The sequence below is a fragment of the Patella vulgata genome, chromosome 8 (genome assembly GCF_932274485.2).
Source record: "Patella vulgata chromosome 8, xgPatVulg1.2, whole genome shotgun sequence".
Taxonomy (NCBI): Eukaryota; Metazoa; Mollusca; class Gastropoda; family Patellidae; genus Patella; species Patella vulgata.
Window position 1 is genome coordinate 40,772,156 of NC_065886.2, and position 25,878 is coordinate 40,798,033.

The window sequence follows — 25,878 nt, forward strand, 5'->3', positions numbered from 1 at the left end:
AGTTTCAGGGGTGTATGGCGCAGTAGGGCAAAATTACAACTTAACACAACTGCTCCATCGTGAATACTATTTATTTAATATTGAGAAAAGTTAAACAAAACTTCAATCAAACGGAATTCAATTTTTTTTTTGTGTTAAAATATAAACAAAACAGCTTAAGTGGCGTATTATCACAAGAAAGACGAATCCAAACTGTTAACCAATATTCTATCGTGAATAATATTTATTTAATAATATTTTTTGTATTAAAAAACATCCAACGTTTCAGTGGTGTATGTTACAAAAGGAAAGACCTAAAACCCGTGCATGAATATTTTATCATTTATTTAAGAACAGCTAAACAAACCTTCAAGCGGAATTCATTTCGATGTTTTGAATTAAAACAGCTGTGTATATCACTAAAGAGAAGACCTTAGCTATCGTGAATACTATTTATTTAATATTAAGAAAAAGATAAACACGCCTAGAATCTAAAGGAATTCCTTTATAATTTGTGTGTTTGAAAAATCGCGACATCTCCATTTCAATGTGTTCTAGTGGATAACGGAACCTATCAAATATATTAAAAAGATATTGTGCACGCCTGTATTATCTATAGCTTTACATATTCATGAATAATAAACGGTGAAATTTGATAGGTGGTTATTGGTGTAGCTTATGGTGTATGTAAGGAAACTCATATTTACAGCTGTATTTATTTATCGATTGATTCTGAGTGAGAGAAACGAGATAACCCAATAAACTGTTAGCCATCATTCATGAACTGAACACAACATGCCAACATAAATAGAATTTGAGAAAATCATAAAACCATAACTCGCTGATAACACCTCGAATACGCGCGTTCTGGCGATAATCATTAACTTTATTCCACTCTTTATATGCCTGTCACCGGTAACTAAGAGAATCGTTTTCGCGGATTTATACTTTGAACTTGGAGACCCGACTAGGCGTATAGTTTTGTTAAACGAAAGCTCACTCTTTATATGCCTGTCACCGCTGTCGCGGATTTTTTGTTCGGACTTGAAGACCCGACTGGGCGCATAGTTTTGTTCAAAGGAAACTTATTCTTTATATGCCTGTCACCGGTACTTAAGAAGCGCGTATTAGCGGATTTATAATTTGGACTTAAGACCTGACTGAACGTACAGCTTTGTTTTACGGAAGCACAGATTAACAAGTTAAGCCATTCCAAGCAATATTTTTAAACGTACCACCGAGTTCCTTGCTTTATGGATCAATAACTTGGACTTGAATACCCAACTGTGCGTAAAGTTTTGTTGTACGGCAGCTGTCGACAAAAACATATAAATTTATAATTTTAATTAACGTAAGAAGTTTCAAAAGTTACTAGTATTTAAAAACGTACCACTGGTTCTTAGAGAGGTCGTCTTTAACTTGGACTTGAAAACGCAACTAAAGGTATAGTGTTGTTGTACGGAAACTGTCGAAAACATTAATAATTTGAATTAATATCCGAGGTTGTACTGCGTTGTTTCAAACTAGATCAGTAGTTATTACTACTTGGGTGGTGAATCACTGACTGAACACACACTGTGTATACTTGTCATCGGAACTTAAAGTGTTAATCTTCGCAGATTTATAACTCTTGACGACAAAACTTAAAAAAAAACCTGTCCAAGAAAGATATACATTATTAAATCACACGTACATCTCAGCGGTTCTAGTGCGCTTCAGAAGTTATTTGTAGTTCCAAGCTAAACACTTTTATTTGATATCTTAACGCTACGCTACTGTCGCTGTTTTCGTCTGTGTCAGACGGGATAACTTTTACCGTTGGAGAGAAATGTCAATACAAGAAGCAAACATGGCGTTTAATAACTTGACTAACTGTTCGGATGTGACTTTTAATAACTGTAGTAGTTTAAGTGACGAACTGTCCAGTCTGGCTAGTTTATTAAATACTAGTCTGTATACAGATGATAACGTTACTGATAACATTTACAATGGAACTACGCGACGTCCCATAGGTGTTGTTATGGGCATACAGATTGCGCTGTACCTTATAATCTTTTTATTGGGTGTGGTTGGGAACGTGTTAGTGATAGTGACATTGATACAGAATCAGAAGATGAGGACTGTGACCAATGTTTTCCTATTTAATCTGGCTTTAAGTGATCTGTTGCTGGTGGTGTTCTGTATGCCTTTCACCCTCATACCGGTTATCATGCAGAACTTTATATTTGGGGAGATAATGTGTATACTCATCAGATATCTACAAGGTAAGAAATAAGCTCTTTTTACAAAATGAAATATGGCTTAATGTCCTACTGTTTAGCACCGAACGGGCTGATGCAGCAAACGAACAAACGCCAGTCAGTCTTCTATAACACAAAGTTTGCCCCGGCAGAGGCGTTTGACCAACTATCATCGAATTCCAGCTATTAAAGGTTGGCTTACGTATGCACCAACGAGTTTTTGTCTCATCCTATCGACTAGACGCTTTTTACATTATCACTTATAATAAGACAATAAATGTAATAACCCTTATGAGTCCTATTAAAAAAAACTAAGTTGACCGAATGATCAAAAATTCGATGGCTGACCGAATGATCAAGCATTATGAAAGAGCGCCAGCTAGCGGTTTAAAAACTCGAGTAGAATATGATGTGTCATATCTATTTATATATTTTGACCCCCCCCCCCTGTACCCTCTAGAAAACTCTCTAAACGCCATCCATGTTCCTTTCCCCTCTACGAAGTGTTGCATACACATGTTGTGCCCGTTCCCCTCTAGGAAGTGCTGCATACGTCATGTTGTGCCCGTTCCCCTCTAGGAAGTGCTGCATATACACATGTGCCCGTTCCCCTCTAGGAAATGCAACCATATATGCCAATCAGCCAGATGTTGACAGACCTCTCTAAAATGTTGCATATGATCTAATTTGAATATTTACAGACAATTAGAGTTCTCCAAATCCCTGTTGCCCAAATTTTTCTCTGAATTTTATGGATACAGGTCCACCAGATCTTGGTCTATTTAGTGAAAAAATTCCCCTGTGCGTTAAAGTAATCTTTTGTTTTTGATTGCCTTCGTTATAAGTGGGCGAGTGCCCAGAGAGTTTTTTTTTGTCTTCTTCGCTTTTTTTTTTAAAAAAAGCATTATCCCCCTTACAAAGAAAATAAATGTGATCAATATTGAATAATATCATAGAAACTCTCTTAAATACCGACAATACTAGAGCTAGCCTGACCAAAAGATGCACTGTATATGATTTAGATAAAGAGCTTGTCTTTCGTGTTTTAATAGTTCCAAAATAGATAATGCAAAATGAATATATTAAAAATTTCATTCAAATTACTTTATTTTGTGCGAAGTTATCACTGTTTAAGTTTTGACAAGATGTGGCATCCATTGTTTATCATCGTAGCAACGGTATTTGTTAATCGAGATCCAGCCTCGATTCACCATTCTAAAATCAAATCATTAAATGGCAACCATATTTCAATCCGCCTAAATCTCTGCTATCTGATGGTCTAGGGAGTAGATTATAAAGAAATACCATGTTACTCTCTCGCTCAGTTATATAGACCTTACAAAGCATCTTTGTTAGTACTAATTAAATAAAATACATTTGAAATGTTGTCGATCAACTGTTAATCTATTCCAATAAGCACGAAACTTTAATATTAGATAGATCACGCAATTCGGTTTAGGACAGGTTGTAATTTCGATATTCTAGACAACCTTTACAATTAATTAAATGTAGTAATAGCCCCATATTAACAAAAACAGAAAGTATCATTTAGTTCTGATGAAAGGCAGATTCCGGAACCTATACTATATACCTAAGATTTTATTAATGGAAAACTATAAAACATTATTAACAAAACCAATCATCATGTAGTTCAGATTAGAGACAGATTGTAGATTGAACATTGAAGAACATTAAGGCTTTTTTTGTTTCAATATACACGAAACTAAAATGGTGGGGAAATCACAACAATCATCTAGAGGTTCGTTCAATTTAATAGCCTGTGCGCGCTGTATCATAAGGTCTGTCATTGACAAGGAGTAGGGTCGCCTGTCCACACTCGTGGGTTTTCTCCGGGTCCCCCGGTTTCCTCCCACAGCTAAAGATCCCTACATGCAAGCGAATTATTGAAGTAAAATTGAACCATATGTTAGTCCCGAAATGATCTAGTTTGCGTCGAGTGGACGTTAATATCTCTCTCTCTCTCTCTATTAGAAGCTTGGACACTGCATAACCTTGCTATCCTTATATTTCAATATACACCAAAGTAGTTTAATAATGGAGGAAAAGATAACACAACAAAAATCATGTTTTAGTTTGAATTAGAAAATTCGATCCCGAGAACTTTTACTATTCTTTTATTTTATAATCTACGCAACTTAAATAACGAAAAGAAACGTGTGTCCAGTTTAAACCTAGCTCACAACCCGCCGTACAGCGGACATTTTAGTAAACTTGTGCGTGAGACTTACGGGTCACTTGCGTGTGTTCGGCACCGAAGAAGATTGCAGACTGGCCGTAGCGACTTTTGGTCCCGCACATATAAATTGTCCACCCAGTTTCTTGCGGCTATAGTCTGCGAGTTACCAGACCCTACGACCCGTGCGTATCAAAACACATACGACGGGTTTGAACTAGGCCTTAGAGACAGATTGTAAATTGTACATTCGAGAATCTTTAATTATAACCCAATCGCTATTTGTCAAGTGCCCTTGCTTGTCTACGATTGATAATTGATATTAAAAGCCCGATGTTAAAACCTTCTTACGACTGTGTCTACACAGTCAGCTGAGATTGCTATTAATCACTGTAATAGTTTGTAACCACGTTAAGACTTGTCTGACCAATATCAACTACTATTGATTTCTTTCAATTTAAACACCGGAAGAATGGGGATTTAACGTCCACTTAACAAAATCCAGGCCCATTATGGGACTAACATAATGGTATATATCTTTAATTCAATAATGTGATTAAATTTTCCTGACAAATTTTCTTTTCTTCGACTTAATCCGCGCTGACATGCACTCAGATTGATTACTTAACATTTAAATAAGAAAACAAAGCCGAACTTTGTCGGCTTGGATTAAAACAAGGTCTATCAAAAGATTTTACCTAATACTTATAGGTGGCGCTGGTTTGTTTATAAACCTCGCAGAGGATGTTGGGTTATGTGAAATTTTCAATTCACCACACTTTACGGACGTGAACAATTTTTGGACTTTTTTCCTTTCACATTTTTATAGTTTACAAGAGATTTCAAAATGAAGTTTAGCAAGTTTAAGACAAAAAAATTATTGCTTAAATACGAGGACTATTGAAACTGAAACAATAAACCTATCAGATCGTCGACCCCCCTCCCCCGGACCCCACCCCACCCTGCAAGCAATATGTGCGGAGTTTGGTGGGTGGGTGGAGGTAGTATTGTTTTTACCAAAAATAATACTTTGCAGACCAACGCAAAGCTTTTCTTGACTAAACTAAGAAAACTTGTACCCCCGCCTCCCAAGCTGACTATTATGACATCAATTTTAAATCAGAACCCCAGTGTATAAACCAGATTCTTGACTAGATGTACATGTAACAACCAATACTTGAGATCAATATTGATCAGTTATAAAATCGTGACATTTTCAAACTGGAAGTGAGACTTTAATTAACGAGAAAAATTCTGCTTTGCAATTCGGAGACGATTCCATTTTATAGGGTAAAATATAAGATAGAAGAGATTAAGGTTGAGAACACAGTGGGTCCTAGCCGTTAATCAAAACCAGAATCCACTGGACGAAACATGTCAAACTGAGGAATAGTATGTAGACTTTCCAGACTGAAAGGTGAATATGGCGCTATCTGAGAGGAGGTACCCGATTTGATACCGGTGGTAGCTAGAAAGGTTCCCCAGTGGTGCAGCACGAAAAGCTTGGCAAGGAACAGCGTCTAGTGGTTTGGATGGGTATGCAGGTAAAACAACGCTGACAGTTGATATTTGATGAAGAATAGACGCTCCTTACAACACACTCCATGACATAACATGTCCGTCTTCGTGGTGCTATAAAGTAGTAGGACGTTAAACCCCTGTTCATTAAAATTTCTTTCCAAATAGAGAAAACACATTCGGCTTGATAACCGCTACCAAGATGTCACAGAGGCCATTTGCTTTAAATGTCACGGATTGGGTCCCTGGCTGAAAATGTCGCTTAGATCAACAGTGAAAAGGCAATTTGTATGTCAGTATAAATTACATATTTATTTATGGTACAAAAATCTATTTTGAACTTTGGGCCTCTTTAATATTGGAGGTCCCTGACTAAAGACCGCTTAGCTCCTTCCCCCGTAATCTGGCAGCGATTACCCCGTTTTGTATAAGGGTTTTGTAAGCGCGTTTTGAGTTTCGAATATGCATCGTCCTTGTCTTGTCAAAAAATGTTTTTATTAGATCTGTGGATGAACTAACCAAGAAAAGGAGTATTAATCACTAATTCTGACGCTTAAATTATTGCATTATTGGTTTTTATGTTGGTTATGAATAGGATTCTAGGATTAATATGTTAACTTAACAATAATTTATGAGTCAGTCCATCTATTCCCGTTAATGATTGTCATTTACTATCTATAATATTGATGGTATATCCCTAACGACCAATAAACTTTACCCGCCCGTACGCAATGGAAATACCGGAAAACTATCTACCGCCAGAGACAGATTTAATGATACTCATACAAACATCCCCAGACAACCGGGTCGTAATGAAAGCCGTAAACATAGAATTCTCTTGTCGTGGTTCCGAAATTTCGACCTAAAACTTCTAATTCATTTTTTTTATCAGATAAATCACAGATGTTTTATAATAGACACAATCCATGTGTTTTCATTTTCAAACTAAAAGCTGCAGTGGTCCGTAAGTTGATAGAGTTAATGATGTCTCCTTCTTCGGAATGACATAATACTCCCCTGTCGTGCTGGTAAGCCAATGAAAAACTGCGTCCAAGTTTATAAAGCCCATACTTTTAAAACAAGATATAATTTTGTTTTAATCTGTCTTCCATGTTGTTTTAAAATTTACCATTCTATTATAAAGTACAATAAAAGGAATGGAATGTGGTTAAATGTCATGAAGATGGATATACACCATGAAGCAGTGAGCGAAGAGTTTCCCGACCAGTTGCGCTAGGGCTTATTCTTTTTACGTGGACATCAACGTATACACGAGACCTTGGATTTCCGTACCAACCGAATACCTAAACACTATGTCTAGTCAACCGTCCTCAACTACTAACAAGGGGAAGCTACAATTGAAAATTCCAAGGTACTTTCTTGGCCAACACTAGGTTCGAAAACACTTTGCCTCGTTATTCGTTATTGAACTAGTTATTCGGGATTCAAATATGAAGCTAGTCACCACTAGAATGGTGAATGCCAACTATTCCCCAATAGCATAAAACATATCAAAACGACTTCTAGACGAAAAACATTCCAAATTGCTATTCAAGCAGCGAATAACGTGCTGTTTGTTATTCGTTTTTTACCTCGTTATTCGGGATTCACATAAGAAGGGGTTCAGGTATCTTTAATGGGGATATTTCAGGATTTAATTAAAAACGATAACTAGGCAACAATAGAATAATGGATGGCAAAGTATACCATAGCAGTATAAAACTGGTTAAATGACGTATAGTGGGTAAATAAACCAGATATTCCGTTCTATGGTCTGCAGATGACATCGATGTTGACAAATTATCATCCCACAATATATTTGTAAATACTGAACGGAACTGAAGTCGTTTTGGACTGATATTCCTTTTACTGAGAGCTTCACAATAATACTGTAGTTTGCAGGGTGTTAAAAATGCATCAAATGAAGTTCAGACACTTAACTATTTAATTTATATCAATATATATGCTAAGAACTCCATCTTGAAACTAAGCCGGGTCATAACTCAAATTTATCAACATGTCTTTAAGTTCGGAAGTTACCTAAAATAAAAGGACACACTGTTAACACTACTTTCTAAATAAGACAAAGTTTATGACGTATGTCTAGACGTGTATCCTCTTTTATATACATTTTGAATGTAAAAAATAATAATTATAACTTTAATTGTGCTCGTCTGGAGTCATCAATTCTATTTCTCATAATCTCATAATTGCAGCAATGACATATATGTGTTTGATTATTGTGATGGATGTCATGCACATGGAAAGGTATGATTACTCTCTTTGTGTGGAATATCCGATCCTACTTCCTATCCGAGGCGTGCACAAAGCTAATCCGCCTTTATTGTACTTTTCGTTATTTATAGTGGGCTGGATGATGAAGTGGTCTAACGCGTGTGATTTAGATTGTCAAATATATGGTGTCGATCACCATCTGATACGTGGCAATGAGTGTGGTCGCCTGTCCAACTGCGTACGTTTTCTCCGCGTCTGCCGTTTCCTCCCACGGCTAAAACCCCTACGATCAAGCGGACTATTGAAATAAAAATTTACGGATTGTTCAGCACCGACTGGGCATTTGGTAGGGTAGTTACAAGAGACTGGCCATTAGGTTGTTGAGATTATCTTATATTAATAAAATCCAGACCCAATCTTGTTCATGTACAAATGTATGTGTAATTGGATACGTACTGAACCCTAAACACATAATATCCGTCTTAAAATAAATTCCTTAACCACAGCTCCGTCAACTGTTTTATTTGAAATATTCGCGGATCATCTTTATAATAATTGGTATTTTGCTTACAGAAAGAAATGTTCGTCAGTTGTTCGGATGGGACAAAAATCTGATTTTCCGTGGATGCCATTGACAGCAATTTATACATCTCCCAGCAGTTGGAAATCAAAGAAATGGTAGGTCACTGTGCGGACAGAATCAACCCATAGTCCACAGTATGTCATTGACCAGTTTTTATTATCCCGGTTGAAGCGGAAAAGTAACATCTTCAGCCCATTTGATTTCATGTAGTTTGCTTGGTAGTGGGATTTTGTAGCTCTTCGTGTCACGCTACATGGCGTATGCACGTCTTCATTAGACTGAACAAAGCAGGGGAGTAAGTTGATTTCATGAAACGTTCGTGCGAGATTAGAACAAAATCATTTAACATTGCGAACTTGCCAAATAATTGAAGATCAAAAAGACAAATGTCGTGGGAGGACATGGATGTCAGAAGTCGAGACTACCTTTATGCCATCATATTTTAACGTCAAGCCTACGGCCATGTTTCTCATCTGTCTTGCAGTCATAATGTCTTAAGAAATGAAGTTACTTACTGTTTAATATATTACACTAATTACACCATGTTGTCTGTGGTATATTACTGTATATCCCCACATTATCTTTTATGTGGTATATTACTGTATATACATCTTTATTAAATTAGGTTTTTTTACACAATACATACAGAATAGAACACCCGTAGGCCCAACACTGTCTGATTAAATTGATCTTGAAGTTTCTACATGTAAATTAATAAAGTTAGCAGTCGCGGTGGCTCAGTGAGTAAGGCGCTGGTTCGCTAACCATGAGTTCTTGGGATCGCTCCCGGCGTTGGTCAAGAAGTTCCACAGGATATTTCCGGTGTGGTTTCCGGGTCCCATTGTCACTGGTGCAAGGGCATTGTCTAGTCGTTCGAATGGGACGAAGAACTGAGTTCCAGTGTACACATTGGCGTGCACGTAAAACAACCCTTGCCAGTTGGAATTCGAAATACGAGTAGGTCGTAGCGCCGCTGTCTGGGCGAACTTTACTTGATATCATACTGCATGGCGTATGCCCGTCTTACATTATCCCAGTCCCAGTCATTTTGTAACACCTAAAGTTGTCGTATGACATAATTATATGATTCCTGCTGAAATTCACATCGCATTAATTTACTGACATAATTATTATGTTCCGTAATAATATCGTTCACGTGATTCTACTCGACACAAGATTTAGTGTCAGTGACCAGCAGGCTACACCACGTCCTGTCAAAAGCAAAAGTCCCACGCGAATCGTACCACTGTCTTTCGACCAATGGAATTGTGTTTATGCAGATCTCTGCCCATAATATTATGACTGCATGACACCCGCCTTGAGGTGGGGGTCACAGAAACCACCGATGAACACCGAGTGATTAAATAATCGAAAGAATATAATTTTCAAAACATTGTGTTAAAATTTTGAGCAAAAATCCTATCTTATCACAACCGTAGGCCACGACTGGATGAGTGATGTCTTATTCTCCGTAGAAGACCGTTTTCGGGTCTCCAAATGGTTAATTTAAACAAATTCGAGCAATAGGAGAAAATAAAAAAGGCCCGTTTAGAAGAACACATTTCATTACCATATAAAGCTAACAAGGGAAGTAAATTAGGGCTTAACTGGGCTAATACCGACGGACATATAGCATGTAATGTCCTATGGGGGACAATTTGCCCTAACAGTCATGTTTCCGTCCACTCTCTTTCGAATTTCAACTGCCAAGAAATCGTTTTCCGTCACACCGGAGCGAATAAATTCAGATCCTTACCAATCCCCCTGAAATTGGAAACCAGGTTGGAAACTCCCGTGGAATGTTCGATCCGGGTACTGTCTGGTTTGTGAGCCAGCATCCTACTCATCGAACCACGGTGGGTCCCACAACCCAGCTTTCTCATCCGCTTATATATCGCCATTTATATTTTAGTTTCTAGTCTATCTACTTTACATCAATATATATCTGTGTTTCCATACACCTAGAATTTGTTGCCTGTAATCATTGAAACCTAGTTATTGTTATTTATAGTCTTCCCGCCGTTGTTTCCTGAGCTGATTATTTTCAAGTATAATTATAATTTATGTCGATGTTATGTTTTCTTTCAACGTTCTAAATATAATTCTTGATTTTATTGATGCTTTCTGCTTTTTGTGAAAGTTTAAAAGAAAAACGTTTCTTTTGTGAACTAGTTCTGATATTACGTTACTACATGCAGTGATCTGAACTTAAAGGGCGTTTGACTCTATTCTCTGGAAGCTTAATAAAAGACAAAAATGGGCCAAAAATCACATATTAATGTAATATGAGTGTATAAAGTAATTTACATTCATTTTTTTCAAATTGTTACTGTAACAATTAATAAATTATAAACGGTGAAATACACGAGCAGTCAAAATTAAAAGACCGTCGTTCAGGCTTGTTTAGTGCATTCTACACGGGTTTTTGTGTTATTATGTCGTCGTTTGTGAATCAGCCCTTTTACTTCCTTCCGTGTTGTCTTCAGGGAGACGTTTTTCTTTGTTCATTACAAGCGGCGCTCGAAAATATCTCCAAAACTACACGACATCGTGTACCAATTTCATGATATCTTAAATATTTGATGTTAGGATCCCATATTTTCACTTTAAGATTACAACATCAATATTGATAGAAATGGACTAATATTGAATTCTAATTTGTGGGTTTTTTTTAATTTCGAATATTATTGAGAATACTGAGTTACAGGTTTACCTCCTTTAAGACAGGCTGTTCTTAAAGACCTCGCACTAGCTTCACCTGACCATCGTTCATCGCTCCGTGATTAAATGGCTGCCATTTCAATTTTGGACGAGATGAAAGACCTTTGTTTTATTAATTACAAGATCAATAGTTATAAATAGATCAATATTTGGCCAGCTAACAATATTTTGGTGTGTTTTTTAAATTAATATATATAATCAATATGTGTTTCTTTTTGTGGATTAAGTTGTTAAAAATCAGATATTGGCCGAAAAAATGCAAATGACGTTCAACGGGTTTAATATTCTTAGAACAAATGAAATGAAATAGGGTTTAACACCCTACTGTTCTGCTCCGACTGGGCTAATGAAGACGGGCATACGCTATGAGGGAAATCTTGCCCGAATTCCAACTGCCAAAGGATCTTTCACGTGCACGCTAATGTGTACAGGGGACTTTGGGTTTTCGTACCATCTGAACGACTAGACAGCTGTCCTTATCAGGCCCTCCGACCTGCACCACTGACAAGGGGAAACCACGCCCGAAAATCCCGATGAACTTTCCCAGCCATCACCGGCCTCTAGGCTAGCGAGCCAGCGCCTTACTCACTTAACCACCGTGACTTCCGCCTTTCATTACAATGATTACGGTATAATATCCTAAAAAATTAAGGTCCGTAAAATATTCTCTATAATATTGCAAGGTATTTTACTGAAAATTAACACACCCACACACAATTTACAGTCTACACCGAAACAGAACGTTTTTTAAACCCATCTCTTCGGTTATGTATAACATAAATAACATCAATGATTTGTATTCATTCAAATAACAAAAAGATTGTAGTATGACGTTGGATTTAATAACAATGTAAAAGAGAAGGTGGTTTTTAAAATAATAAATTGTGTGATTTTTTTGCTTATAAATAGGAATAATTATTGTTTAAGTATAATACATTCGAATTCTTAAACTGGGCTTTAATGATTGGAAATGTAATATCAATTTTTTTCTAAAGATTCCAACGGCTTTATATATAATTTCTAAAATTTACAGTAGATAAAAATGTTTGCTGTACTGTTGTATAATGTTGGAGCGTGAGAACATGGATGTAAATAATTGGCAAGGAATCACCATTTTCACTACAAAATTAATTGATTTAAAATATAAAATTATATACACAGGGACCCACGCAGGATTTCATGTTGAAATTACATATCTCCACATTGAATAGTTGTAGTAACAAATTCCCTAGTGCCGAATGTTCAACCTCAAAATGACAATTTCTATAGTGATAACAAAACAGCTCCTGTAAACGTGGTTATTATAAAGGTTATTCGCCTATAAATAGCCATGTATGTGATATTCTTCATACATCTATCAAATAAAAAAGAAATAAAATTAATATGTTAACCAGTCTGAATTTTGTGTAATATTTTGACTGTCAATAGAAAATGTAAAAAAATTACGTTGCGATTATTTTCCAATTTGCTATTTTATTAACTATACCGAAAATCACGAATAGTATCGTTGACTTGATGTGATCGCGATCTTCTGAATTTGATTTTTTTTTTTTGGTTTCCAAGCTGTCTATAAAGTTTCTTATAAAATAACCTCGACAATCCAGGCCCGTCAATCAGGGTTTGATTAGACACATTTCCGCCAGAGAGGAATCTCTGGGGGTCGTTGCTGCTAAATATACGATTGATAAGACCCAATTTCAAAAGGGAGGACGCTTCAAGGTCCTTGCTTTAGGAATATGGAAATTCATCGACCGATGTATCTCAATTACCTGCTTACAATCGTATTCAATCATGTATGATGTAACTTGATAATCACGTCAAATCAGACTTTGAACGCTTTGTATGATAAAATATTCTTTAAAGGAGTCGTCATGGGGCAACGCCGTTGGTAATCCGGGAACTTGAAAGTAGTTCCAATGGCGGACTTTGTCATACAGCCGGGGCTAGATGTAGGGTACTGGAGTCTGCTGAGGTTTGCCGAGTGACTATTTCCAGAGTGGTTCAGTCAATTTTAATGTTATGACGTCATTTTACCATCACATTCTGATTGGACAACTGATCGAACAACTAGAACAATGAAGGCCGGGTTAACTGTTCCTGTTTGTTATCAATGACAAATGAAATGGGGTTTAAAATCCTAATCAGAGAAATGTTGAGCGGACGGTTCTTCATCGCATTTCAACAGTTAAGTTTTCGTTTACATGTAAGTCAACTAGTACACGAGTGGACCTCGATTTGTATCCCATCCGAACTAGATTTATATGATTTTCGTCCCGCACCACCAACAAGGGGAAACCAGGCTGAAATATCCCTAGAAACTTTATTTGTGAACAACGGGATCGAACACGTCATTTCCTGGTTGGCGATCTAGCGCCATTACTCACACCAGTAGGTCATATGTATGTATAGGTCGGGTTAACTGTTCCTGACCAACATGATGTATCTCTACCATTTTGTCATGAGACGGACATTAATCATCATAGACTCGGCATGAAAAGGACAATAAATTGAATTCGAAGCTTTGACATAAAAATTACATAAAATTGTCTAAATCATGAGTTACGTTTGGCATATTTTGTCTACATCTGGACATATAATCAGTGGGTAATCTGTAACAACTTAACATGTATGACAACTTGGTGGCGTACCCGATAACTAAGTGGTCAGTTATTCAATAGGTTAAAGCGAAACTTTGGTATATGGATTCAATCAAACAGATTCAATCAATCAATCAAATGGAATGGGTTTAACATCTTACCTTCCTCCGCGAACCGGCATTGTCGTTTTAACCCATGACAGGGCCGCTAGGGTTCGAGCCTGGTTGGGCCCCTCGGTATCCCCCTCCCCCCGCCGACGAACTTCATTCTCTTTTATCGTGCAATAAATTACAATAACATTCCTAGGAAAATAACATCTTATCAGAAAAACTTAAATTAGCTTGAAGCAAAGCAATACCAAATACCTGTAGGATTTACTGAAAATATAAAAAATATTCCAATTTCCGGAGCACAGACGATTCCACAAGAATTAATGCCAAATGATTAAGCTTTTCATCTTTCAGAGTGGATCGCAGCCTAATCGTAGGTTAATTCTTGTGACGTGAAGTGACAAGTAACTGTTAAACAAATCAGTATGTTTAGAGAGGTATCCTAAATGTCAATGTTAACAATGGTTTGAAGCATTCTGAATGCAATAAAAGACCTCCTTATTGTCACCTTTTCGACATGACCACACATCGGGTGTACTCCTGGAAATGAACAATTTCCTCAGGGAACTGGTAATTGGCTCTTCTGGGTATAGGTTTTCACCATCCCCCCCTGCTACATCCCTCAGTTGGTCACCGTTTAAAAGTTTGCATGAGCCCCTGATCTCGGTGGGCCCCTAGGCTTCAGCCAACTTTTAGGATAATACGGCACTGCTAGCCAGGCTAATGAGGACCGAAGTCAAGACACACTCGCGCCCTGGTGACATATAATTTATTTGACTACACGTGGGAGCTACGGTGGATTAGTGACCAAGGCGCTGACTCCGGAACTAGAAGGTTCCTGGTACTATCCGGCGCTGCTCGGCCTTACCATCCGGTGTTAGTCGAAAATGTTGTACTACTCGTTGAATTGCGCGACAAGATTTAAATGGGCCTTTATTGTTTCATCCTCTCCTTGTTTGCTCTGAAGATGACCCTTCTGATACCGTGTTCGAAGATCAATTATTTTGCTACTAACATTCTTGTCACCCTGTTAAATTGAAACACGATGGGTTCATGCAAGTAATTTTGCGTGTTAATTAAATCCGGTAAAGTAGATTTCGATCCATCATAAAGGTAAATTAAACATCAATGGGTCTACAAAAGCAGAAGGCGGGAACGTTTCTTAGTTATTGGTCTGTAATAAAAACTGGAACCAAAAACAGCACGCGATTGCGAATTCAATCTCAAACCGCTTGCAATTTTTTGGTCACGGCAAAAACCTATTGCTATGCTAAACTTCTATAGATGTTGTGATGTTGGCTCGTTTCAGTGAAGAACATATAATAAAATCCCCCCTCAATTTTTCTATATATTTGACAATTTTTCATTGAATATCATTCAAACCAGCGAGAACGTCGGGGAATTTGACAAAATGCTTCCGGGACAATCAGTAGCTGCATTGTAAAAGGTAGATCCGTTTTACACGAAATGTTAAAATTGATAAATCTGTTATAGGAAAAAAAATAAGATTCAATTTAAAACGTCTAGGCCACAGTAAATACAGTGTTGCCTCTTCATGTTTAAATTTCGTTGATCCAATCAACGATACAGAAGTTGCCGCGCTCACCCATTTCCGAATTGTAAGAGAACTTTTAATTTGTTCCTTTAGAGTATTAGTCGCCGACAACAGTCGTTGTTTGTTTTCAATATGGGCCAATGAGGTCATAAAACAACCCCCCCCCCCCCCAAGGTATGTCATACTTTATACCAGCGGCACTACTTTTTTTTTATTTTTCTTACAAATACGCATTGTTATCTTTATTCAGATAGCCTACTGCACTTTAAAACATAACAATTACATTATGTCTGGACTATGGACGGCATAAACCTCCAATAAGAATTGTGTCTGGACCAAATAAACCCCCAAGAAGAATTGTATTTCCATTAAGACAACGAGGAAGCGTGGATAGAAAAATACAATATTTGACCTTTGATTAGGAATCCCGATGAATCGTTGACGACCTCTCGAGACTATCTGTGGGTGACTTGTTATCTGTGAAAACGTAACAGTTGCTTCCATTGTAATTCTATACAATATCTAAGGAAACCGAAAATGGATTATTCTTCTAGACAATATCAATACCAGAAACAATTTACGTAATTGTTTCGTTTATATGATGATATGTATCGTTAATGTCCTGGCATCGTGGTCGATATTGAGCCCTATTCATGTTGTCTGGTGGTCCACCGATGATTACGGTGATAATATTTTGCGACGATGTAGGTCTACGAAGCTCTGAGGACAATGGAACAATGTCAGTCGCGTTTATAGTAAACAACACTAATATATTATCTGTGTGAATTTTGTAATATTACCGAAAGGGTAATAGACAGTGTGACAAACTTCCCAGCAAACCACAGACTAAACTCTATATGAATACAGCCCAATAGCCAGCATTGTCGTTCGATATAAGTGACACGATCAAGCGCTGTCATTGTTGTGGACATAACTGTTTGAAATGGCGTTGCCGTGGCAAACTTCTTCCGGTTGCTCTACACGCCTAACCATTTACATATTAATCACAATATGTTAGTTTCAAAACGACTAAAGTATTGTACTGACGAACAGTTAACCCTCATTTTTCTGAGACGTCATTCTATTAAAGCTACACGTAACAAGCGATGTGAAGTTATTCGTTGTTCGAGCTGCAGTTTGTTCTTCGGTATTCGCTAATAATGATCAATGAACTAGTTTGTTGGTAGTTATTCACCAGATATAGCATTCTTAATATAATAAAGGCACTTTTATAGGGAATACGCCGCGAGTGTTATTTGGGAAATAGATTCTGACAAGCTGCCTTTCTGCCCGAATAACGAGCCCTTTCATATTGGCGAATAACAAACAACTGTCAACACGTCTTCCGATCAAATTAAACGTAACACACTAAAACAAAGAAAGCAAACATGGATAGGATAAACCGGCAAGCGGCAGTTTTCATCAACCCTTCCTTGAAGTGTCAAATTTAACAATGAACCCCTCCCACGTGTATGGCGCTATTGCGTGTCGCACATGCAGCTCAGTGGTTCTATTGGGGAGATAAGTGCTTCATCTGTGAACGTACTCTCAAAGCATGTCAATTTTCCATGACTATTTATCATATCACAACCTGCATAGCTATTTGCATTTCAATATCCCATACTTTTTTTTGAAGAGTATATAAAAGCACTTTTATAGGGAATACGCCGGAAGTAGGATTTTTATGGTTCATAACACTTCAAAGTCTTGGGAAATAGATATATTCATAATCCCCAATCATCACCTTTTCGGTCTAACCCATAGAGGGCGGACACATTTTAAAACAAATATAACCGTGCTGAATACCGATAGTTACGTGTACGTGTGAATTTAACACTGTGCGTCTGGCTCGTGTCTAGTCACTGGTACGGCAACATCTGGTTATGATTCTTTGAGTGTGTATTCTGATAGCTAGTGAGCAATAATGCATTCATGCCATCAGTAACATATGCTACATCACAGTAAAACTGATACATATTGAAGATAGTATAGCCAATTTGTAAAAATATATTTCAAAGTGCAGATTCATATGTAGCCATTATTGCTCAGGTACAATGGATTATTAATGGAATGAAAAAGTAGTTTAATTCCTAGTCAACGCAATTTTGAAGCACACATTGTAATTTGTAATCTCCTATGTGAGTTCGGAGAATTTTCCCGTACGATGGGCGTTTCTGTCGATATGTACACATATGATCCCCAATTTTGTGTCTGTCCAGTCAACTTTCCTTGACAGGTCTCTCGTATGTCTTAGTAGTATCAAAATATTTGACAAGCCGTCCAGGATTCCGTCACATGCCATATACCGTACATAGTGACATTATGAAGATGCATTGTTGCTATTGTATTTTGCTTTAGTTGCATTAAACGTGTTATTTTGTCTTCACAAGTCTCCACTGAGAATGGGGCTTGATTCAATTACCAGAAAGTTCTTTACACGGGTCAAAATCTCGCGTCACTCCTTAATCCGATTAGTTAACTAACACTAACCGTAATTCACGAAATATCCCGATAGGTTCTTGATTTAAACTCTATACTAATGTAAGCTATTAACTGCCCACTTCTAAAAATAGCAGCATTCATTAAATACCATTAATATTATTTAAATATGACAGTTTTCCCACAAAACATATCTATTAAGAACAGGGGTATTTTATCTAGCACTTAGCATTTGTCATTTAATTACCAGTTAGAGATTGTCCAATTACTAGTCGTTTTTCATGCGTCATGAAAAATTGATCCACAGAATTCCTTAGATGGATTTCGTTCTGGATTTTCTTGTCGCTTTGTGTCAAATAGAACCCACGTAAGGAGAATTAAATAATCGTGTTTTTACACATTTAAATATCAACAAGGTATACAGGTACTCTCTCAAAAACTACTTTTGAAAAAAAAATCGATCAGTCTTTTCCTATTTAGTGTCAAGTTTTTCATTCCGTATTACCATTAATCTTCAGCCTAACCGCGGTCCTTCTGACGCAAAACAGCTATCAATTTGTTTTCTCTTAGTATTTATGTGTAAGTAGAAGTTGTTGTGCAACTTTTAATATTCTTTTATAGTTTACACTGTCTTGTCGATCATTTGGGATACCTTTATTTAACGTCCCGACATTCGACCGAAGTGATATTGACAACAATCTTTTGTCGATGCTATTAGATAAGTTTTAAACTAAAACACGTTAAATTTAGGAAGTGCGACACTGTGTCGGTCTGCGATATCACCATCGATGGAAGCGGGCGTTAAACTCCAGGAGCGGACGAACGACTGTGCACGTGGATTGAGCCCGCTAATTAGCTAACCCCTCTCTGAAGCATGATTTGATAACCATACAAAAGCCAATCTCAACATTTGCATATGGAATCGACTAATCAAGGTCAAGTGTACTATTATGCTGACGTCCAAAACTCAGAAGGCGGTGTTCTTAGTCTGTTTTGAGGGGTTAATGGAATGGGCAAATGAATAAACGGGAGGACAATAACAATTAGATTTAATTACCTTGGTTTACGCGACTATCTAAAAGATAACACGTTGTATAGATTGAATTTAGAATACAATTCAAGTACTTCAAAATAATATGTAGTTACGAATGGACAGATTGCCAACTGAGATGTCGAACAGACGACGTAGCCTGTTCTATGATTTATGTCAACAATGTATTGAGTACGTGTGCCAAAATATATTCTTCTCATTTTCTTTGTTGACGGGTATCATAGATAAACATAGCGAAATATATATATAATAAGGAATTCCAGATAAAATCTTTGGGGATGGAAGGTGATAGTTTACTTCTACAAGTACAGTACGTTTCTTTCTAAAACAATATTAACCATGTGTCAACATTCAAATTAAACCAGGCGTCGTATTATTAGGTATTTTAGAACAAAAAAGCCTTTGCTATCACATGTACTCGTTACTAAACAAATATCTATAATTGTTCGTCCATTATCCGATAGTTCAACATGTAACCTTACCATAAGTGGCGAGTGGCGTCCCCCGGTAGGTTATTTATAATCTTTATAGAACACCTGGTACCTATTCTTATATCTAAAAATGAAATCAAACGGGGGTTAACCTTCTACACTTCTGCTCCAATTGTGCTAGCGTATGTGGAAATACGCCATGCACTGTGCTATGAGAGCAATTTGTTTCAAGCTTCCATGTGCTTTTATAAAACGTTGCCCTGACCTCAACCCTATGTTTACGAAACAAAACACCTTGCTATATGTATTTTAACGTCGTCTTGGAGTGTGGTTGTATTTTAATGAACTGGTTCGATTAACCAGGTCAAAGTCGGAATTTATATAACTAATAAATTAGTTCGCAAATCCCTGCTGAGCCTCGTGTTCAATATGAAACCGTAATCTTATCTTAATACCCTCATTTCATGTTATTAATAAGAATTATAAGAATTACAAAACATAAGAAAATATCACTATGTGTATTCACAATAATATTTATATTCATTAACAAGACATTCCTTAATAAATTATTCAGATCACCAAAATTGTTATTAAATACACGGTGAGAGAAACGTCAATAATATGCATTCAACACTATGAATAGAAAGTGCATGAGAACCGCACTTCACACAAACAAACCCGATATGACAGAACACGAATTAGAATTCAATATTAATCCATTGTAATCAATAACATTCTGTTATCCTACCGAGAATTATTATAAAAATCAGGAGTTTTCTATGGCCTCGAGTGTCATGTGTAATTGAAAGGCTTGATGAACAAAGCAAAACATACACCACAAGTCAATGCGAAAGGAATTTTAAAGGGTGAACCAGAAACGACAAATGGCCACAGATCACCAATGATTTCTCCATTGACTTTAATGTTAATTCTCGTTTATTCGAGAATTAACTTTTTACCAAATCTTTGTTGGGTAAAACGCTTTCTACCACAGATGGAGCAAAAGAACGTACGAGGTTTACCATGGCAAACTTGCGGTACACAAACTGGAAGTAAAGACCAGTGAACATACATTTCAACCTAACCAACCTCTCATCTCTGGTATCCTTCCGCCTCAAAATCATTAATATTAACCAAAACCTGGCAGAAAATGTATTTTCAAACTATTTTCTTCGATTCTACAGCAAAACGTCAACAAAAATCGTCATGCGAAAAAGGGAAAGGGAGAGAAAGACTAAAAATAACTTTCGCCATACATGCGCGTATTTCACCAAACATAACATAATTACAATAAAATCTTAAAACAAAAATTGAAGATTATGAAACCTGAAATGCAATTTTTTAAGAGGCTTTGCGCTATAAATAAAAGAAACATGTTTCATTTTATCTACTGGAGGTGGCCTAATATCTATATTCATACGGCAATATAATAAAGTATCCACATATTACTTCCCTTTACCTTTTTTATATAGACCGCTTAAATATAATAATATACTATTCAAAAAAAGTAGGGGATATTTGATTTTTGAGTGTTATTAAAGTCACCTAATGAAACTGACGAAGAAACACATGACAAAATGAAATGAAGTTCACATTCATCGATTTATTCCAAATGATCGTTAGACTAAGTAAGGCACAGACTGACCATTATAAGGGTAAAATGATACCCGGGGTCAAACAGCAAAGTTACCACAGCATCACAACCAAGTCAGTAACGGGTAAATCCTCCTCTGTTTGCCAAACAAGCATTGATCCGACGTGGCATACTCCTAATGAGACGTCTAAGGTCATTTTGGTCCTGATTGTCCCATTCCTGTTGCAACGCAGCAGCAAGTTCTTGGACATTGGCAGGACGTTGTTGACGTTGACGTAACCTCTGTCCTAGCATGTCCCAGACATGCTCGATGGGGGAGAGGTCGGGACTCAGTGCTGGCCAAGGTAATGTGGTGATGTTCTGTTGTTGGAGGTAACCTGTAACGATCCTGGCCCTGTGACATCTTGCGTTGTCATCCTGGAAGATGAAACGGCGGCCATGACGTCGTGCGAACGGCACAACATGGACTGCCAAGATGTTGTCCCGGTAGTACTGGCCTGTAACACGCCCTGCAACAACATGTAAAGCCGTTCTTCCAGCAACAGTGATGCCTCCCCACACCATAACAGAACCACCCCCAAATCGATCATGTCTGATGACGTTAACGTCTTGGAAGCGCTCGTTTCGACGACGCCACACCCTCCTACGTCTGTCCAAAAAATCAACAGTGAACCTTGACTCATCTGAAAACATCACATTGCTCCAGCGTCGATTATCCCAGTGTTGACGATCCCTACACCAACGACGTCTTGCCTGAATGTGATGATCTCTCAAACAAGGGATCACGCGAGGACGTCGGGCGCGAAGGTGACCCCTATGCAGTCGATTCCGAATCGTCTGGCCACTCACTCCCACACCAGTGTCTGTTTGAAGACGAGCGCTGATCTGATTTGCTGTGATGACACGATTTCTCAAGGCCAAGGTACGGATAAATCGATCCTGGGCTTGAGTTGTCGCCCTTGGTCGACCTGAGCGTGGTCTGTCCTGTACAGATTGTGTATCACGGTATCTGGACCATAGCCTGCTTATGACAGACTGAGAAACATTCATCGTCCGCGCCACAACCGCCTGTGTTGTGCCGATCTGTAGCATGCCAAGGGCACGTAACCTTTCATTTTGGGTAAGCCGACGCATATCAAAATTTGTTTTCTGGTCACTAAAACAATTAAACTGATGTTTCCACCCTGGAATTCAATGCCACAATGACTGTAACATTCAAAGTCAGAGTCGTGCAAATCTTGGGTTGGACCCCCATGATGATCCCAAGCATCACCTGCATTCCATGCGGTAGCTATTGGTGCGTTTGGGCGTCACATGTAACTGGAAATGTTTCTTCTGTTAGGTTCTATAGTGACTTTTTTCGTAGTCATTTGCATATTTTAGTATTATGCCCCCAAAATCAAATATCCCCTACTTTTTTTGAATAGTATATAACAAAATATATACATCCCGAAGAGGATTATAAAACGAAAAAATCAGTAGGTGATTATATACGTTGTGTACATATTTGACATGAAGATTAGTTGTACGATTTATTAATTCCATGCTTAAGATACAAAAATAATATATTTACACACATAATTAAAACCCATTATATACGTTAAGCTCAGGGACATTCTTGTGCCATTTTTTACACGGAGAACCTGAAGCAAAAAAAAAAAAAAAAAAAAATATAGCGCTTTCTGAAGACTTATATTTAATAAAAAAAAACATATGAGAGTATTCCCCCTTCACGGGTTTGGAACAAATGGCGGTTTTTTTTGACTTAATTCAATTAAACACAAAATGAGAGTATTCCGTAGTCACAGGTTTAAGAGAAAGGGTGACAAATCAGGTAATTGCTGGACATGATTTCTTGATCTCTCTACGGAATAAAAAAAAGTCATATTAATTTTTAAACATTTTTTTTCTGTTTTCCAATTTCACACACTACCATCCCCCTTGGCCTGTTTCTGAAAGTTATGACGCTTACATTTTTCTGACCCGTTTCTCTCGCCGTTGATTATCATTCTGGATATTGTCATTCGAGAGTCGATGGTCACTGCGAAAAATTGTTCCACTCTTTACTGACTTATATTTGCTAAAACAATTTTCTCCCAGTGCCGCTCTCACAATTTCCCCCACGGCACACTGCATGGCGTATGTCCGTCTTCATTTCCCCAGTCGGTGCAGAACAGTAGGATGTTAAAATCCATTTAATTTCATTTCGTATTAAATTAAGCTCACGGCACTTCCTACTCGTCATACTTACGTTTCGCTAGTGTGCTTGAAACTACTATGATGTCATTTCAGAACTATACTAGTATTTATTACCTTAAAGAAGCATAATATAAGATTTAGATACAGACCTCGCCGTTCTTGCTATAATAGGTTAAAAATAAATAATGCAAAATGAATATATAAAAATTACTCTATTCTGGGCCAAGTTATCACTGTAGTTTTGACAAGATGTGTGCATTGATTGTTTATTATCGTAACCACGGTACTGGTATATTCGAGACTTAGCCCATTCTCCATTTTTAAATTAAATCGTTAAATGGCCGAACCGATCTAATCTGAACCATCGGATGGCTAGATAGTTGATTATGGTCTTGTGTTAATAAATATCTAATTAATAATTTATATAATATCTAAGACCCAAAGAATGGCAATAAAGCATTGATAGGTAAATAAACAAGAGATGGCTAAAAAGCAACAATAATCAGCAAAACTTTATTACTCGCTGGAAAACAACAACAATTAAAAACTTTTCGAAAAAACAGCGGGAAGTTGTCACTTGTTTATCCAAGTCAAGATGGTAGCTGGTTAAGATGCCCATCTGGAACTGCACATGGGCAACTAGACGTTAGTTGCCCTAGATTTTATAAAGGGTACTAAGAGCTTTCCACGCAGGATTAACCAGTTTTAATCCATGTAATATATCTGGGATTCTATTTCAAGAATAAGAGTAAAATCATTCCATTCATATCATGTTATCAACATGGCGATGAACTCCTTCGTCAGTTCATACCCGATCACGGACATAATTCATTGGTTGTTGACAAGATTATAATCTTCCCTGTTCTTATCTATACACATGTATTACATGTTAAGCGACGATGCTGTGGCGCTATGTTATTAGTAGATTAATTTCTATACAGGGCGATAGCATCTCCTTTTCCCGAATCTCCTTAATATAATATTGCCATTGGTTTCAACGAGAAGATACAGGAATGATGGGGTGTATTTATGTCCTAGATATAGATCTTAATATATGAGCGGTTTCAATAACAGCCATTCTTGGTAACCTTGTTACAAACATTAGAACTGGACATGTTTCAGATGAATTACGTGCCTTGCACTTGATTAAGATATTCTCCTTGTTAAGGGAGGGATATTGAAATGAGTGCCCTGCCCTTCCGTCGCGGTTCTGTGTACCGGCGAATAGCGCATAAACCGTGCAAGAACACTCATAAGGCAACCACACAGAACAAAAATATGAGGATTTCACTTTAAATAGATTTCATTGCCCGCGGTACTGCCTTGTGATTAAAACATTTTGAGAGGGATTTGAAAGATATATTAATTTGAATATAAAGAGCACAGTTTGTGCGTGGGAGTATTTCTTTAACGATACCGGAAGTAGATGCCCGAGAAGAAATTACTGGCAAACTTGATACCACAGATTGTCAGAACTTGATTCCTTATCATTTCCCATACAATCAGCCTGGATGGTATGTACACCACACATTTTCTGGAAAGATTTTCCTAATATCCAATATTTCGCTTTTGAGCACAATTTAGATAGAGAGACGGAGAAGTGGGGTTTAACGTCCACTCGACACAAACTAGGTCATTTCGGGACTAACATATGGTTTAATTTTATTTCAATAATTCGCTTGCGCGTAGGGGTCTTTAGCAGTGGGAGGAAATCGGAGGACCCGGAGAAAACCCACGAGGCTGGACAGGCGACCCTACTCCTTGTCACGTACAACCGGGGATTCGAAACCACGCCAGTTGACTCAATGACAGGCCTTATGATACAGCCACAATTTAGATATTGTTGGAAATACTGCTTAAAATAAATAACAGGACCAACGCATTAATATATAGTATTTTACACCGTTGTCACCTCGACAAAGTATTTTGATCTTCGTGGAATTGTGTCGGTCATCAAGAGGGTAATACCACATATGCAGGATACACAATTAGAGCGACGATCAGACTAGGTTTCATCAGATGATTGCTTGATAAAGATCAGAGAAGGCCATTAGAAATGTCGCTAATTAAGAAATGAAATGAGGTTTAACTTCCTACTGTTCTGCTCCGACTGGGCTTGTATGGGTATACGCCATACAATATGCGATGAGGGATATTTGGATCGGACAGCTGCTCCACGGCCTAATCTTATCTCAAATTCCAACTGTCAAGGTTTCTTTACATGCACGCCAGTGTGTACACAGGACCTCGAAGTTGGTCCTATGCCAACGACTACACATTGTCCCTTGCCAGGTCATATACCTATGGCACCACTGACAATGGCGCACGCCGGAAAATGTCGATAACCTTTCTCGACCAAACAACACCTACTGGTTTGCGAGCTAACGTCATACTGGCTGATCCACCACGGCTCCCCGCAACAAACAGTAATA

The 25,878-nt window shown here is 37.6% G+C and overlaps 1 protein-coding gene across 1 annotated transcript in view; it reads left to right on the forward strand.

Annotated features, from left to right (window-relative positions):
• Nucleotides 1-718: 718 nt before the first annotated feature.
• Nucleotides 719-25,878, forward strand: part of LOC126829816 (cholecystokinin receptor type A) — a 59,022-nt gene continuing 33,862 nt past the window's right edge. The window contains exon 1 of the mRNA XM_050559950.2: nucleotides 719-2,243. Coding sequence (XP_050415907.1) covers nucleotides 1,808-2,243 — 436 coding nt within the window. The 5' untranslated portion in view covers nucleotides 719-1,807. The remainder of the gene's footprint in view (nucleotides 2,244-25,878) is intronic.